Source organism: Ictalurus furcatus, chromosome 24 (genome assembly GCF_023375685.1).
Source record: "Ictalurus furcatus strain D&B chromosome 24, Billie_1.0, whole genome shotgun sequence".
Taxonomy (NCBI): Eukaryota; Metazoa; Chordata; class Actinopteri; order Siluriformes; family Ictaluridae; genus Ictalurus; species Ictalurus furcatus.
In genome coordinates this window covers 19,002,716-19,017,222 of record NC_071278.1, presented here as the reverse complement: position 1 = coordinate 19,017,222, position 14,507 = coordinate 19,002,716, and the positions used below count along the sequence as shown (strand labels likewise).

Genomic DNA, 14,507 nt, shown 5'->3' with positions numbered 1-14,507 from the left:
TTTAGGTGCAGAATGAATGACAACATAGTGGAAGAAATGTATTAACGTCATCATTGCTCTATAAAAACTGCAAGAAAATGATTCCTTAACAAGTAACATTATCTTTAATAAATGTTATGTTATGTTATCTAATACTATAGCTGATAAATATAAGTTAAAGCCTATATCTAGACAAATTTACTAATGTCGAACATAAAACAGAAAATAGTCTTATTCTATTTGCAGATAATTTTCTTTCGAGAAATAAAAGCTTGAAATAAAAATATCTGCCAGAAGAATATGACCATTTAAATTTGTTTAACAACAATCTAATAAAGATAAATGTTACTTGTGTTGAAGATATCTGCATTTGCTCAGACATACTGAAGGGATTTGGTTAGAATTGCTAGGACACTGCAATGACAGGTAGTGCTAGATAGGATGCAGTAAGCCTGAATAAATAGCACTGGTGGTGTAATAGATCTATCTGTGATGTGATCTCAGATTTGGGGTGGTAATTAGGATGACAAGGCTTTTTTCTCAGCTGCCACACTGTGCGTAACATTGCTCAGTGGATTTTGACGGGGCAAAAAAGAAACCTTTTTTTTATTTTTGAAAATATTACAGTGTTAGGTTTTGATGAGATTCTCAAGTCTTTCACCCAGTCTTTGATCTTACCATTGGATTTTGCAGTCTATACAATTCAAAGCAGAAGATACACACGATATAGATTACATCTACAGTACCTGCTTTTCTAAATGCAACACTTTCATGAAAGCAACTGAAAGTGAGAGCACAGAAAAACTGCTGGTGTTCTAACTAATATCCGTACATTTTATTCAAAATAACAGACAGAGATGTTTGCATGAAATCCGTTCTCTTGAAGGCTGCTTGATCTTTACACCACATATCATTATAGTTAAAATCCTATCTTCCCAGAGTTCATTTTAACTGTAAATTGGATTGCAATGGATAACCTGTAGAAACCCTTCCTTCATCTTAGTGTGGAAGAAATGATATGCCATGATGTGATATGATATTATATTTAAGCAATATCGCACAAGCAAGAGTGCCGTTGTACTGAATGTCAACACAGCTGTGATGGCACAAGGCCAATTTTTTTTGCTCTGTCACTGAAAATAGTTCCTAAAGAAGCCACAACTGGATAGAGCTTTGCTTGTTGCTATGCAATGCACTAACTCACTGACATCCTGTCGTAAGTGCAGTAATGGTTTCAAGGTAACATAATATAGTTAGAATTGGAATTTGTATGCAGTGAACACAGACAAATTGAGTGATACAATCAGTGAAGGGCATCTGTGATGTTATACTAAATATCAACACTCTTGGAACACTGCTTCTCCAATCTAATTAGTGGACTGGAACTGCTGTATAATATACTGTATTATATCATAGGCTGGCACATTGGTGCAGTGGGTAACATTACCGCCTCACAGCTCCAGGGTCCCCGGTTCATTTCTGGGCTCAGATTACTGTCTGTTCTCCCTGTGCTCATATGGGTTTCCTTCAGGTTCTCTGGTTTTAATGTGTTACACTTAAAATTTTACAGCCAACTGTACATGTATAAAAAGCACATAAGCAATAATAATAATAATAATAATAATAATAATAATAATAATAATAATAATACACAGGTATTCTAATTAGAAAGATATGTCATTGTATTATATTACAGTTCACCTAATTTAAGTAGCTGACTACTTCAGGAAGATCAGAAGATGTTTGTTTTTAATATCTTATATAAATCATCTACCTCCTACTGTCTCTTCTTGCCATTTGAGTGAATTTAAGTGCATTAGAGTTAATTAATTGAAGTAAATTGTACTGATTTGTATGAGGATGATGCGATATCGGTGGTTAAAGCTGACAGACTGAAAGTGATGTCATGGCAGAAATATCTCTGTGCTTCCTCTGCTGATTATTCAAGTCAATTTGACAAACATTATGCAGAACTTAATATATTTGATCGATGCAAATATACCTTTTGTGATGTATGAGGAAAAGAAATGAGCAGTTTTCAATCTTTTTGAGAGCGAGAGAGATCGAGAAATAGACAGAGGGGAGTACAGAGAGTACAGAGGGAAGAATAAGAATAAAGGAATATTATATAAGAGCCAAAATGGCATGAATCTGTGCCCCAATTTTCAATCTATTGAAATTTCATTTATACAATGTGTAAACTGTGATATTATGACACTTAATTAGATAAATTGTTTGTCTATATCCAGCTCCACTCACTAGTGTATACATTTTGTTGTCATTTTCATTTTTGGGAGTCAATAACTCCCAAATTTGTCGTGTACTTTGATTTCTGAAACTTTGCAGAGTTTTTACATTCACAAACAGCTGTGTAACACACTACATTGAAGGTAATATCTGAAAAAACATAATAGGAGTGTCTGCTCTTACTGAAGGGACTCATGGATCTCTATTGTAATCATACACATGCTGGTATTTTCCCTCCCTTGTATATGAACAGCTTTGACAGATGGTCTTGTTTGTTCTGAAAAGGAGCAGGAGCAGGTTGTAGGTACAAGGACGTGGTAATGAAAAGACTGTGTGGGCGCTGCCTGCCAGGGTGCCAGACTCACAGCACTTGTCTTTATGAGTGGAGGTTTGCTTTATTGATCCTGATCACTGACTGACAAAAGCCCTGAAGGAATGAAAGCAATAATTGCTTCATCCATCTGTGTTCTCATTTCTAAACTCCAAAGTAAACATCCGTCACATTTTGTCTGTGGCTTTTAAAAGTCTAGAAGTAGTCTATTACAGTTTTCCGATTTTTTCCGATACGCTGGCTGTGCAGTATTTCTACATTTCAGTAAGTGCTTCATGGTGAATTTGGGACTTATTGTGACTCCAACCTTTCACCAGAGCTCTGACACAAAAGCAGATATACTGAAGGAGCTTTCTTATCTTAGACCAGGCTGAGGTGAAAACATACTTTGGTGTAAATGATTCAGATTTATTCTGTTTCACATTGCCCCGGTGACCCATGGTGCACTTAAAAAATTAAATCAATATGAGATGGAAACATTTCATAACCACCCCAAAGGACCGATGATGGAGCCACAGAGAGAAATGTCAGACTCTGCAATAGCAGCATGAATCAAAGGGCAGGTGAGTAAAGCTTTTTTCACTACACGATTAATCTTAGATTGCTCCCACTGCTAAATTATGCATCTTACAGAATTATGAACACTTTTGGTGCTGTGAAATGATTCAACACATTCACTCAAAATGAATGGGCATCTTCTTGTTTTTCCTTCAGAACACTCTTTGAAATAGTTGGAAATTCTCCTCTCAGTTCTCCTTTGGCGCTTCTCCTTTCAGTATAGCAGTCAATAAGATTATATGCTCAGGAGACAGTCTCCAGTGTCTGTGGTTCCTATAGTTAAACATAGTATTCAAGTGCATTCTCAAACCATGTTTTTCATTTTGGGCAATTAAAAAAAAAAATCAGGACATGAGTGGACAATATAAAACACCTTGCATCCATAATCATTAAACCAGAGGCACAAAGTAAAAAAAAACCAACAACATCATGAACAATACAAGAAAGACAGATGGCTTTGAACTGAGGGTAAAAATGCACAATGAGACTTTAAAAACCCAAAGGCATTTTAATACATGAACTCTCCAAGGGAAAATGAGATATACTGTACTTGGAACTTGTTGCCATGGGAGCTATGATGCAAAAGGGGCTCTGTAAACAAGATGATGTGGATTAACAGTCTCTAAACAATCAGGAAAAAAGGTTGTCTCTACTTGCCTATCAATCACGATGCCTGTCAGCACAGAGAGCCCCTCCTTCTGGCCTAGCGTTTTGTGGGTGTGGCTTTGAAGGGAGGAGTTGTATTTGTTTGAAGTTGAAACTGGCTAGCTTCAGCTAACTTAATCTAAAATCACTGAATCACTGATGTGAGACTATAATTTACAGACTATATGAGAAAAGCTGTATGTGAAAGATCTGGGCCTCATCCTTATATTCAATGATTAATGAATCCAAAATGATGTGTGCCAGATTTACTAATCATAATAAATGCAAATTCAGTTCTTTGAAAGTATTAGTATCGCCTAGGATTTTCATGCACAACAGTCACTAAAGTTTACACACAGTGTAAAAAACAAAAAAAAACTGGTGTAAGGGCAGAAATGTCTTGTTGACTGAGAGAGATCAGAGGAGAATGGTCAAGCTGGTTCTAGCTGACATGAAGGTTACGGTAAATCTAATAATTGCTTTTTACAAGCATGGTGAGCAGGAAAGCATCTCAGGACACACAACACATTGAACCTTGAGGCAGTTGGGCTACAACAGCTGTAGACCTCATAGGTTTCCACACCTGTTAGCCAAGAACATGAATCTGAGGCCACAGTGGGCACAGGCTCATTAAAATTTGACAGTTAAAGATTGGAAAAGCAACACCTGGTCTTTTTCCAAACTTCTGATTGGCTGAGATCCTGTATTAAGAATCTCATGGCTGAATTCTGTATTAAGAAGCTTGGTTTTGAACTAATTTGCTTAATAAAATGATTTTATAGGTTCAAAACTGGATTAAGCAAACCGACTTTACAGTTATACTGGCACCCAGACTATAATGAGCAGGGATGCTGGAGCAACATCCTCACTCACACTGCATAATCAAATCATGCTTGCTCAGAAATAAGTACCTTCAGATCACCAACGTAGCGCAAGAGCACTGTTTCAAGGCATACACCATCAATGTATTATTATAAAGAATATTCCTAATAATTAACCCATTGTTCTGTCCATAGAATACCTTAATCCTTGCCTGCTATGTTGCCTAGCAACCAAAGCTTACTTAACCAAAGTTAACAGATTATATTGTGTGATAGAAGATTTTGAGAGAGTTTGAGAGACATTGTGCTTGTCCTGTGTGTTCATGTGTACCTTTTAATCCCATTACATCCCTGGTATAGACTTTTATTCCATATTCCTGTGATGACAAACATTTTCTATTAGTTGTACTATAGCTACTGTAAGAATTAACATGACCGATTAATTAGTCAGCTGAGATTTTAACTGCTAATAAACCACGCAACTTAAAAAAAGAAATCTTCTTTGATGCATCACACAAACCGAGACCTCCATCAAGCTCTCTCCTTAGCAACAAGGGGACTTGGTTTCTATGGATATGTGATCTGTGTGCACTTGAACAGGACAGCAGAGCCACAAAAGGACACGGGTGTGTGGGTGATAAGAGCCCGATCACAGCTGATGCTCATTAACTCACTATTCAACATGCCTCTGTTCACATGTGAAGGAACGGAGATGCACTGGAGTGTCTTGGAGTCTTGGAAGATAAAACCTTTGCTCTAAAAGGGGAAAAAAAAAGATAGCTTGCATTTGAAGCCATAAACAGAATGATGATTTGTGTTTCAGTGCTGTGTTTAACGGTGTTATTTACTCTTTTACTAGAGCACAACTCCCACTTCTGCCACATTCTCTTTCTCTTTCTTGTCTCTCTCTCTCTCTCTCTCTCTCTCTCTCTCAGGAGGGAAACATACAACATGAATTTTCTGTGACTCATTACCTTGACAATCTGAGATTAAAAAAAAAAGATTTCCTTGAATCTTTCTACCATGCTTGACATGAATACCGCACACACTAATACACATGCCGGAATTTAAAAAAAAAAAAAAAAGAAAAAGAAAATGGAAAAATTCAAGGCTTTGGAAAATGTGGGAGCAAATCAACCACACACGATTTTGTACTGCTATGAAGGCTGGCATTCTGGCGCTGTGTTAGGATGGAAAATAGCTGCATTATTGGGGAATAAAATGAATTCAGATTTATTGTTCTGGAAGTTGAACAGTTTCACAGTCTGCTGTTAACCCTTTAAATTATTCATATTGTTCAACAACACACCTTAAATCAAAAACTACTGTGAATTATATTATAGTGAAACTAATGGGGAAGATGTGTAATAGAGTGAGGAAGTCTCAGCCTGATAACATGTCCTGTGAGTTTAAATGGTTAATTTCAATTTTATGACCATTCTATCTCTCAGCTGTACTCCCAAGTCATATATTATTGGATTTATCGAGCACATCTTAGCAGAAATGTATCCTCTGCCTCTAACTACTGTTGTAAAAGCCACTCCGAGGATGGCTGTCAATTTTAAATTGCAGTTCTGCATTAATAATACTGTTACATTTTAAGTTATTAAATCTTATGAATCTACAATATATAAATAAATGTTTTATATCATTGTTAAACCAGATCTCAGCACATGCAGTATGCATCTTAGGGGAAAAAAGCTTCCTCTTACTAAATATTATTGCACCACATCATTGTTAAATTCTCAATTCTGATTGGTGTTGATTTGTTTTCTATAACAGCAGCTAATCACAGGTATATACAGTATTCATGCACTTTTTCTAACAGCTTATCGTTTCTATAGCAACAGCTTACACAGGGACTTGTTTGGTGGATGCTCTACATGAATGGATTTTTAAAATGTGTACACAGTAAATCCCTAGTGTTGAATTAACACCCAGAGTGTTTATATCGTCCAAATGGATTATATAAACACTGTAGGGTGTACACTCAACACTCTGGGTGTTAAATTACCACCGGGGATTTTGCTGTGTATAGTTGTTGATACGGTAAATGTAATTATAAAAGATAACGTGTATGATAATATAAAAATTATAATGTTGCAATAAGCATATAATTATAACAAGCATATTGCTGTGGAACAAACAATTTAGTGACATGCTATTATAGGAAAATAATCAATTCCATGGTGGTAACATTAACTCTAGTTTGTTTCAGACCACATCACACCACCCATCGTAATTATTTTCCAATAACAGCACATCCCATTGTGTTTTTAAATTAATTCATGCTAGAATTTTCTACATTTCTGCATGAATATGAGCTAAAACATTATCAAATTTTTACACAAGTCCTAAAAGAGAACCCAATTAAACAAACGAGACATGAACTGCTTGTTTCAGGTCATTCTACAGCATTTCTATTGGATTAAGGTTGGGGCTTGGCCACTCCAAAACATTTACTTCATTCTTCGTTAACAATTCTTTGGTAGAATGACTTGTACGCTTTGGACCACTGTTCTGCTGCCCACATTTTCTTGAGATTCAGTTCCCGGACAGATGTCCTGATATTTACCTTTAGAATTCAGTGGTATAATTCAGAATTCATTGTTCCATCAATGGTGGCAAGCCGTCCCGGGCCAGATGTAGCAAAACAGTCCCAAGCCATGATATTACCACCCCCATGTCTCACACATGGGATAAAGATCTTATGCTGGAATGCAGTGTTTTCCTTCCTCCGAACAGAATGCTTTTCGTTTAAACCAAAAATTCTAATTTGCTCTCAATCATCCACAAAACATTTTTCCATCTCCTATGTTCATGCCATGATACGCTTCCACAAACAATATCAGACTCTGATAGATCCCTGTTTAAATAAAACAGGGTGCTTAACCCCACCTGATTGTTATCCCATTAATTGAAAACAGCTGACTCTAATTCACCTTCAGATTAGCTGAGAGGTTCACATACTTTTGCCACACTCTACCCAAATGCTGGGTTGGGCATTTTGGGTCATTTAATTCGGTTATTTTCTCAGACTTTTTGGGTAGTTTTGTGTAACCCAAATGCCGGGTTAGCTGCTGGGTCATTTTCACTGACGGTTGAGTCCATGCCCCCCTCCCCCACCCCGACGCCTCAGTCCAGCTCAGTTTGAATTTACCTCAGGCGGAGGTAGCGGTTTTCACACAGACAGACTGTGAGATTTATTTGGAGAAACAAGGTTCGTATCGATATATTTATCCATAAAGCCATTACTGTACACTAGAAAAAGCAAATATGTGTGATAACAGTCCAGTTTACATGACATTAAATGACATTAGCTTTGGATTACTTGTTTGTATTTCCCACTGGCTCGTAAGATTGTTACGCAGGTTTTAAAAATCTGACGTTTTCCCCTTAAATATATGACTTATTTGAGTCATTTACTTCAAAGTCTATATATAAACACCACTTTAATTCAATTCAATTCAATTCAATTTTATTTGTATAGCGCTTTTTACAATAGACATTGTCTCAAAGCAGCACTTTAGCAGCTCTAGCAATACATTTCTGAACACCTTCTTGTGTATAAATAAAGGACATACCATGTTGACATATTTGTTTATAATGTGGTATATTTGACATTTTCAAAGGGTAAAAATATTAACCCATTTATAGAATAAAATTAGCCCAACATTTTGGTAAAAATACAACCATCCTTTGGGTTGAAAATCACCCATTTGCTGCGTTAAAATTAATAACCCAACTTGATGTTTTGAGTTTAGCCAAAATGTGTTCTGTCCTATATTTACGCAGCCGTTGGGCTAAAAATAACCCAATTTGGGTTGTTTTTAACTCAGTGTTGTTTTTTTTAGAGTGCATTCACAGATACGTAATACAACACAATGTCTATCTATAGAGGTCTTTGTAAGGAATATTATGAGTTTGAACACTCTTCTTACACACTCATAAATATTAAGTTGGCAAAAAAAAAAGCTCCTTCAGAATGATGCTATAGATAAATCCGTTTTATGTTCCCAAAAGCACCTTTCACTGCATGGGTCTTTAATCACTCTTGTTGGTGCCTGATGGTGATAACATTAATGGTATGAAATGATTCTTTAATTCATTGTGACAAAAACAATCCTGTATTAAATAAAGTTTCTTCTCTGACAGTGTTAACCTTTTGAGGAACCTCTTCGGGGTCTTCTTTACACTATTAGAAACAAACGGTAAAGGTTCTCTGGTTGTACCTCTGGGGGGAAAAACATTTCAACGTAAAACCCTATAACAAAGTGTAAGAACACTGAATTATCCAAAGAACCCTTAAATTTCCTTTTAGTTTCTGTATTTACAAAATAATGTATAGTATTTACTGAAAAACACATGCTTTATGATGAACAGCTGAATAATAAGCCAGAACTTTTACTGTATGTTCTCTATGTAGTTATGCAGTTTACATCATTCTCCACTCACACAGCTTTATTCAACTACAGGGGTTCACTTGCACCATGTGCTTTCACGTCATGGCCAATCCCTGCTAGTGACCTTTGTCTTGTCTTTTATTTTCACTGTTGCTATGCGACAAAGACTGGGCAACAAGCATCATTTTGTTGAACACGCTGTTAAACATCAAGGATCTAATAGCTGTGCTCATGTAGATTTTGGCCTTGGGCAATAACGCTTATAAATGGTGTGTAAAGCAGGATAAATAGGGTATGAGGTTTCAATTATTGTGTGTGTGTGTGTGTGTGTGTGTGGTATTTTTAGTTTGCATGATTTCTGAATGGGCAGACCCATGTCCTTGATCTCTAGTGACCCCATTATCAATCCAATCTTATTTCCTGCTTGCAGCTGCCTCTTAGTGATTGCACTGAGTAATGGGAGAAATAGAGAAAGATGAAAAAGAAAATGGCAACATGATGCAAACGTTGCATACACTGTTACAAATTTCATTTGAAAAACACCTTAGACAGATTTATGCACATTTAAACAGAGCCGAGAGAGTTCCCTATTCTGCATTTTAGAGCCACTTACCGTAGGACATCAGGCTTTCATTACAAGCTTGTGTTATTAACAACCTGTCAGACTGAACAATTCAATCTTACATTCAGGTTACATCTTCAACTTTTACGCTGATGAATTATCGCCCACAAGGGAACAACTTAGAGATACATGAGCACACTCAAAGTGTCAATGGGTATTGGTTTAAATGAACACTCACACACACAGCATGTAACACACCTCGCTGAAGAACACACCAAAACGCCAATATTTACTACTGTTCAACCTGCACATTCATGCCAGATCCCCTACTCATCTCGCAGTCTTGCAATCTTTCATGCTCTAGATTTTTCCTCCCTATTGTACTGTTTTTCTCTCTTTCTATATTTGTTTCTCTCTCTCTTTTAAAAAATATTTTTCTCCTATTTATTTGTTCCGGTTTTCCTGCCAAATTCCGTTTGATTTGTTGTTGGCCACACGCATGTGTGCATGATTTATTTATTTTTTTATTATTCCTTTCTCGCCTTTTTTAAAAAAAATTATTTTGTTTTTCAGTTTTTTCTTTTCTTTTTTTTTTTTTTATATTTTCGTTCCCATATATTTTAAATCTCAATCTCTAAGGTACTTTCTTATATATTGTCCTCTGAAGTGTGAGGGTGGTAGCTAAAAAAAAACACCACCTCCATAATCATATTTACATCCTATTAGCATTCATTAGACCTTATTACTACTTCTATTACAATCTATGTGTTACACATAAATGGCATGATACCCATGAGCAAACATTTCATGCGTACAGCGATTAAAGGACACCATGGCGCTTGAGATGGAGCTGCTGTGAGGATTATTGAGTGTGGCAGAACAGCAGTTTTGCTGTGCAAGTTGGGATAATTTAATCCGTCTCATAGTAAGCGGTTCTCGTTACGAAGCCGCACTGCACTGCACAACACTCCTGAGCAAAGTCAGAAAGGCTCTTGCTGGTTAAAAGCCTTCTCAGTGTATATTTATTAAGCCTAATGTGACGCAGAATGGCCACAGAGGAGGTGTGATAAGAGCAATTTCAGAAATAACAGCTTGACACTGATGAGAGAGGAAGATGTTCTCAGCCAGTATTCACCATACAAAGAATATTATTGTTACTGTGTGACATTTCATGAACATTTTCAACACTTGCTGGATCATTCCATTGCCTTTTTTTTATTTTCTTTGACATTTTACCGTCTGTGCTTTTACAAATTCTAGATTATTTATTTAATGGTTTTTCCATCCATCCATCCATCTCCTATACCGCTTATCCTTTTCAGGGTCGCGGGGAAACCTGGAGCCTATCCCAGGGAGCATAAGGGACAAGGCGGGAGACACCCTGGACAGGGTGCCAATCCATCACAGGGCACAATCACATACACATTCACACACCCTTAATGGTTTTTTTCCCCCTAAAAAAGTGAATGTATCATGGGTAAGAAAGTAGATTCCTTCGGGAGTGCTTTACTAAGCAGCTGAATGTTTACTTTTGGTTACTGAGGTAATGTTTGGATTAGATTTACAGGGTGTCTCAAAAGTTTCCATACATATGGGAAGTTAACACTTTGGAAGCTGTCTCAAGGTTGCGATGGACTACAACAGGAAACATGGCAAGCACATCACACACACGACACCGTTGCCAAACTTATTAACAAATTCAAAAAGACTGGATGTGTTGCGGACCAACCGAGAACTGGACGTCCACAAACACCCACTGATGAAGGTACAACCGGCGTGGTCCTGGCAAACATAGTCCCACATATATGGAGACTTTTGGGACACCCTGTAGAGCAAGAGTTCCTAAACGTTTTGGGTAAATGACTCCAAATGGACATTTTGATTGTCTGTGACCCCAAGCCTTAACCACCTTACATTTTCTATTTGAGATTTATGTTAGGACTATTGTAACATTTGAACAAGGCTCAATACTAAAGACTAAAACAGCACTCTTCATTTAAACATGGCTAGAAAAGAGATATTCATGATACTATTTTGTAAAATAAATTAATAAATGTTTCTCTCACAAACACCAGTTGTAAAACAACCGACCCCACATGCAGTTCCAACCCCTAGTTTAGGAACCTCTGGTGTAGGTGTAGGCATAGCAGCATTAATGCTTGTGTGTGTGTGTGTGTGTGTGTGTGTGTGTATGTGTGTGTGTGTGTAATCAACAGAGACATCTGCTAACATTCACTGCACCCTGTGCACTGTTTATTAATGTAGACTACTCAAGACCACTCAGGCTGAGTATAGAAATGTGTACACATTGATTATGTGCATGCAAATGCAGAGGTTTGTTTGACTTGGAGATGTGGCATTTAAATGATGACAGGCTGTCGTATAAAATTACCAAACAAAAGAATGCACCATTGCTGTCATAAGATTAGATATAAAATAGAGCTGTATGTGTATGTGCACAAATGGACTAGATGACACACTGTATGTTATTGATTCAACCATAAGATGCACCTGTTACTACAAGAAAACATGTTTACATAAAATATATACAATGACGTGTATACATCATAATGATCTGCTTCATGCAAGGGCGATGTTAACTGATACACACGATTGAAAAAAGACCACGGTTTTGATGCCACTCTGTAGTTCTCGAGTCCTGGTTCTATAGTTCTGGGTTGAGTTTCCTAAAAGTAATGTAAAGTAATCATTTTAATTTGGAGAAAGAGGGTTCAATGTGATGTTCACGCTACCAATTATTGATGATCTTTGTGCTGCAATGTTTTTGGGAAACTGGGCCATAATTGTTAAACCCCTTGCTACACCCGGTCCAATCCGACATGATCACACGCCTGTAAATACCTTCCAAGTCACATGATTCAGGTTGTGTATAAAGAAATGAGAGATCAAGTTCGGGTTATGGGTGGGGTTCCTGTTTGTACTAAATCTTACTATTTCAATAAAAATCCACCGCGTTCTTCATATTCATAGTAATTAGTGCATTAGTAATAAGTTAACCCATTAAACTCCCAGACGAATGTGCATGACATTCATAACTACATACATTTCCTATTCATTTCATTGTAGCAGAATATGATGTTCCTAATAATATGATTTTACCTGAATATCTGAATAATCAGGTGAACCTTTAAGGGGTTAAAGAATGTCAAATAACATACATAGTCCCAAAAATACAGGTTTTAGTTCGAAATTTCAATTATTACATCATCCTCATCCAGAGACAGGTGTGACGGGACATTGTTTTGATTACCAATACCTCTAAAATTGATTGACCCGTAGAGTTTGGCTGAGTTCTTGGAGCTTGCAAAAGCTTGCCGTCTGACCATTTCGCTTTTATACAAGGAGACCATGAGTAATGTGGAGAGCACTACACCGCCCAAAGTGAGGAGACACAGACCAGCGATCACACATCTGTCCAGGTGTGCGCCCACCCGGGCGTTCTCCAGGGCCAGATGCTCCATCTCCCGTGCCGAGACACTGTCAGGACTCACTCTGACATCACGAGGGACCGTGTAGGAAACAACCACCAAAAACATCCCAGTCACCAAAAAGGTCACTGCACAAATGAAGCCGTAATCAGCTGACTTTTCAGCCTGTTCTGCTGCGAAATCATCATCGGAGAGATCCGGATCACAGAAAGAGCTAGAGTGTTCACAGTTGGTTTCTGGGTTCTGAATGCGTGTTTCGACATCAGGTGTCTCGGAAAACCCTGTTTCAAACTCGTCATCGTGGCATACGTGAACTTCCTCATCAGTTCCCCACTGGTGGAGAAGCAAAGGCTCTGTCCGTGGTGCTGAAAAGCCAAACTGTCGTCTCGCGCGCGCATCCGGTTCAGCCTCGAAGCGGCGCTCGATTAAAAAAGCCGCTTCATCCGTGCATGCTGGATAATAAGTTTCCTCGTGCTGCACAGTCCACTCGAGGTCCCTGTTTGCAAGCTGACCACTTACAGGACCAGGGTAGAGGATCTTGAGCTCAGCCATGCCTTTTAATCCGCTCTTCTCATCTCACTGTCAAAAAAATAAAATAATAATAATTAAAAAAAAAAAAAAAATTACATTTGCGCAATTAGTGATCGATTCTGTGCTCCCTTTTAACGTCCTCGAAGATGTTAAGCATGTCGGGAGTTGTTTACCTAGTTTTAATCCTCTTAAGATAAGGTGTTATGCTTCTTTTTCCACGCCCAACTTGATTCTGAACTAATACACATCATGCAAAAAAAAAAAAAAAAAGTGGCTCCACCTACCATCAGCAACATTTCCCATGTGGCGTTTCTGTTTCATGACTAACTGCCTTTATTCCCTTGTGCTTTCCGCAATCGTGTAAAGTGGGCTGCTGACATGTTCCTTAATCTTCAGCATCTTCGGGATCTCGTGAAATAAAACCCACGACTTGAGAAAATAAATAAATAAATAAATAAATAAATAAATAAATAAATACTCTCAGAAATGAGCTACCTTTTCGTTGCGGGTCCGGTGTGCGTGAGTCTGCCTTGTCATCGTCAGTAGTGGAGTAATTAAGGGAGGAAAAAACAGCGGCGTGTTCCTCCTCCTCCTCCTCTTCCTCCTCCTCCTCCTCTTCCTCCACGCTGATGAATTGACTTCTCCTCTTCTTTTTTTCCTTCTGTGCACACCGAAAGTGAGAGAGCCGATGCGCAGGGATGAGAAAGGAAGTCTTAAAAACGAAATGAGTTACTCACGGTAATGAGTAATAGGGAAAATTCCTCATTTGGACCCATTTTCTACATCCAGCAAATGCGCCCAGCACATGCTCAGTGTCCAAATGCTGCTTTCTTACTTGTGCACTGGAGTTTCTCGGCTAACATCGCCAACAAATGCAAGAATATGACCACTGAACCTTATAGAGCAATTGTAATCTCTGTGTGGTCTTGTTATTTATAATTAACACACACACACAAAAACAACAACAACAATTTACTTATT

At 37.7% G+C, this 14,507-nt stretch overlaps 1 protein-coding gene across 1 annotated transcript; it reads right to left on the bottom strand.

Annotated features, from left to right (window-relative positions):
- Nucleotides 1-11,748: 11,748 nt before the first annotated feature.
- Nucleotides 11,749-14,507, bottom strand: LOC128600787 (transmembrane protein 74). Its single transcript, XM_053613485.1, has one exon. The coding sequence runs from the start codon at nt 13,545-13,547 to the stop codon at nt 12,747-12,749; it is 801 nt and encodes a 266-aa protein (XP_053469460.1). The 5' UTR covers nt 13,548-14,507; the 3' UTR covers nt 11,749-12,746.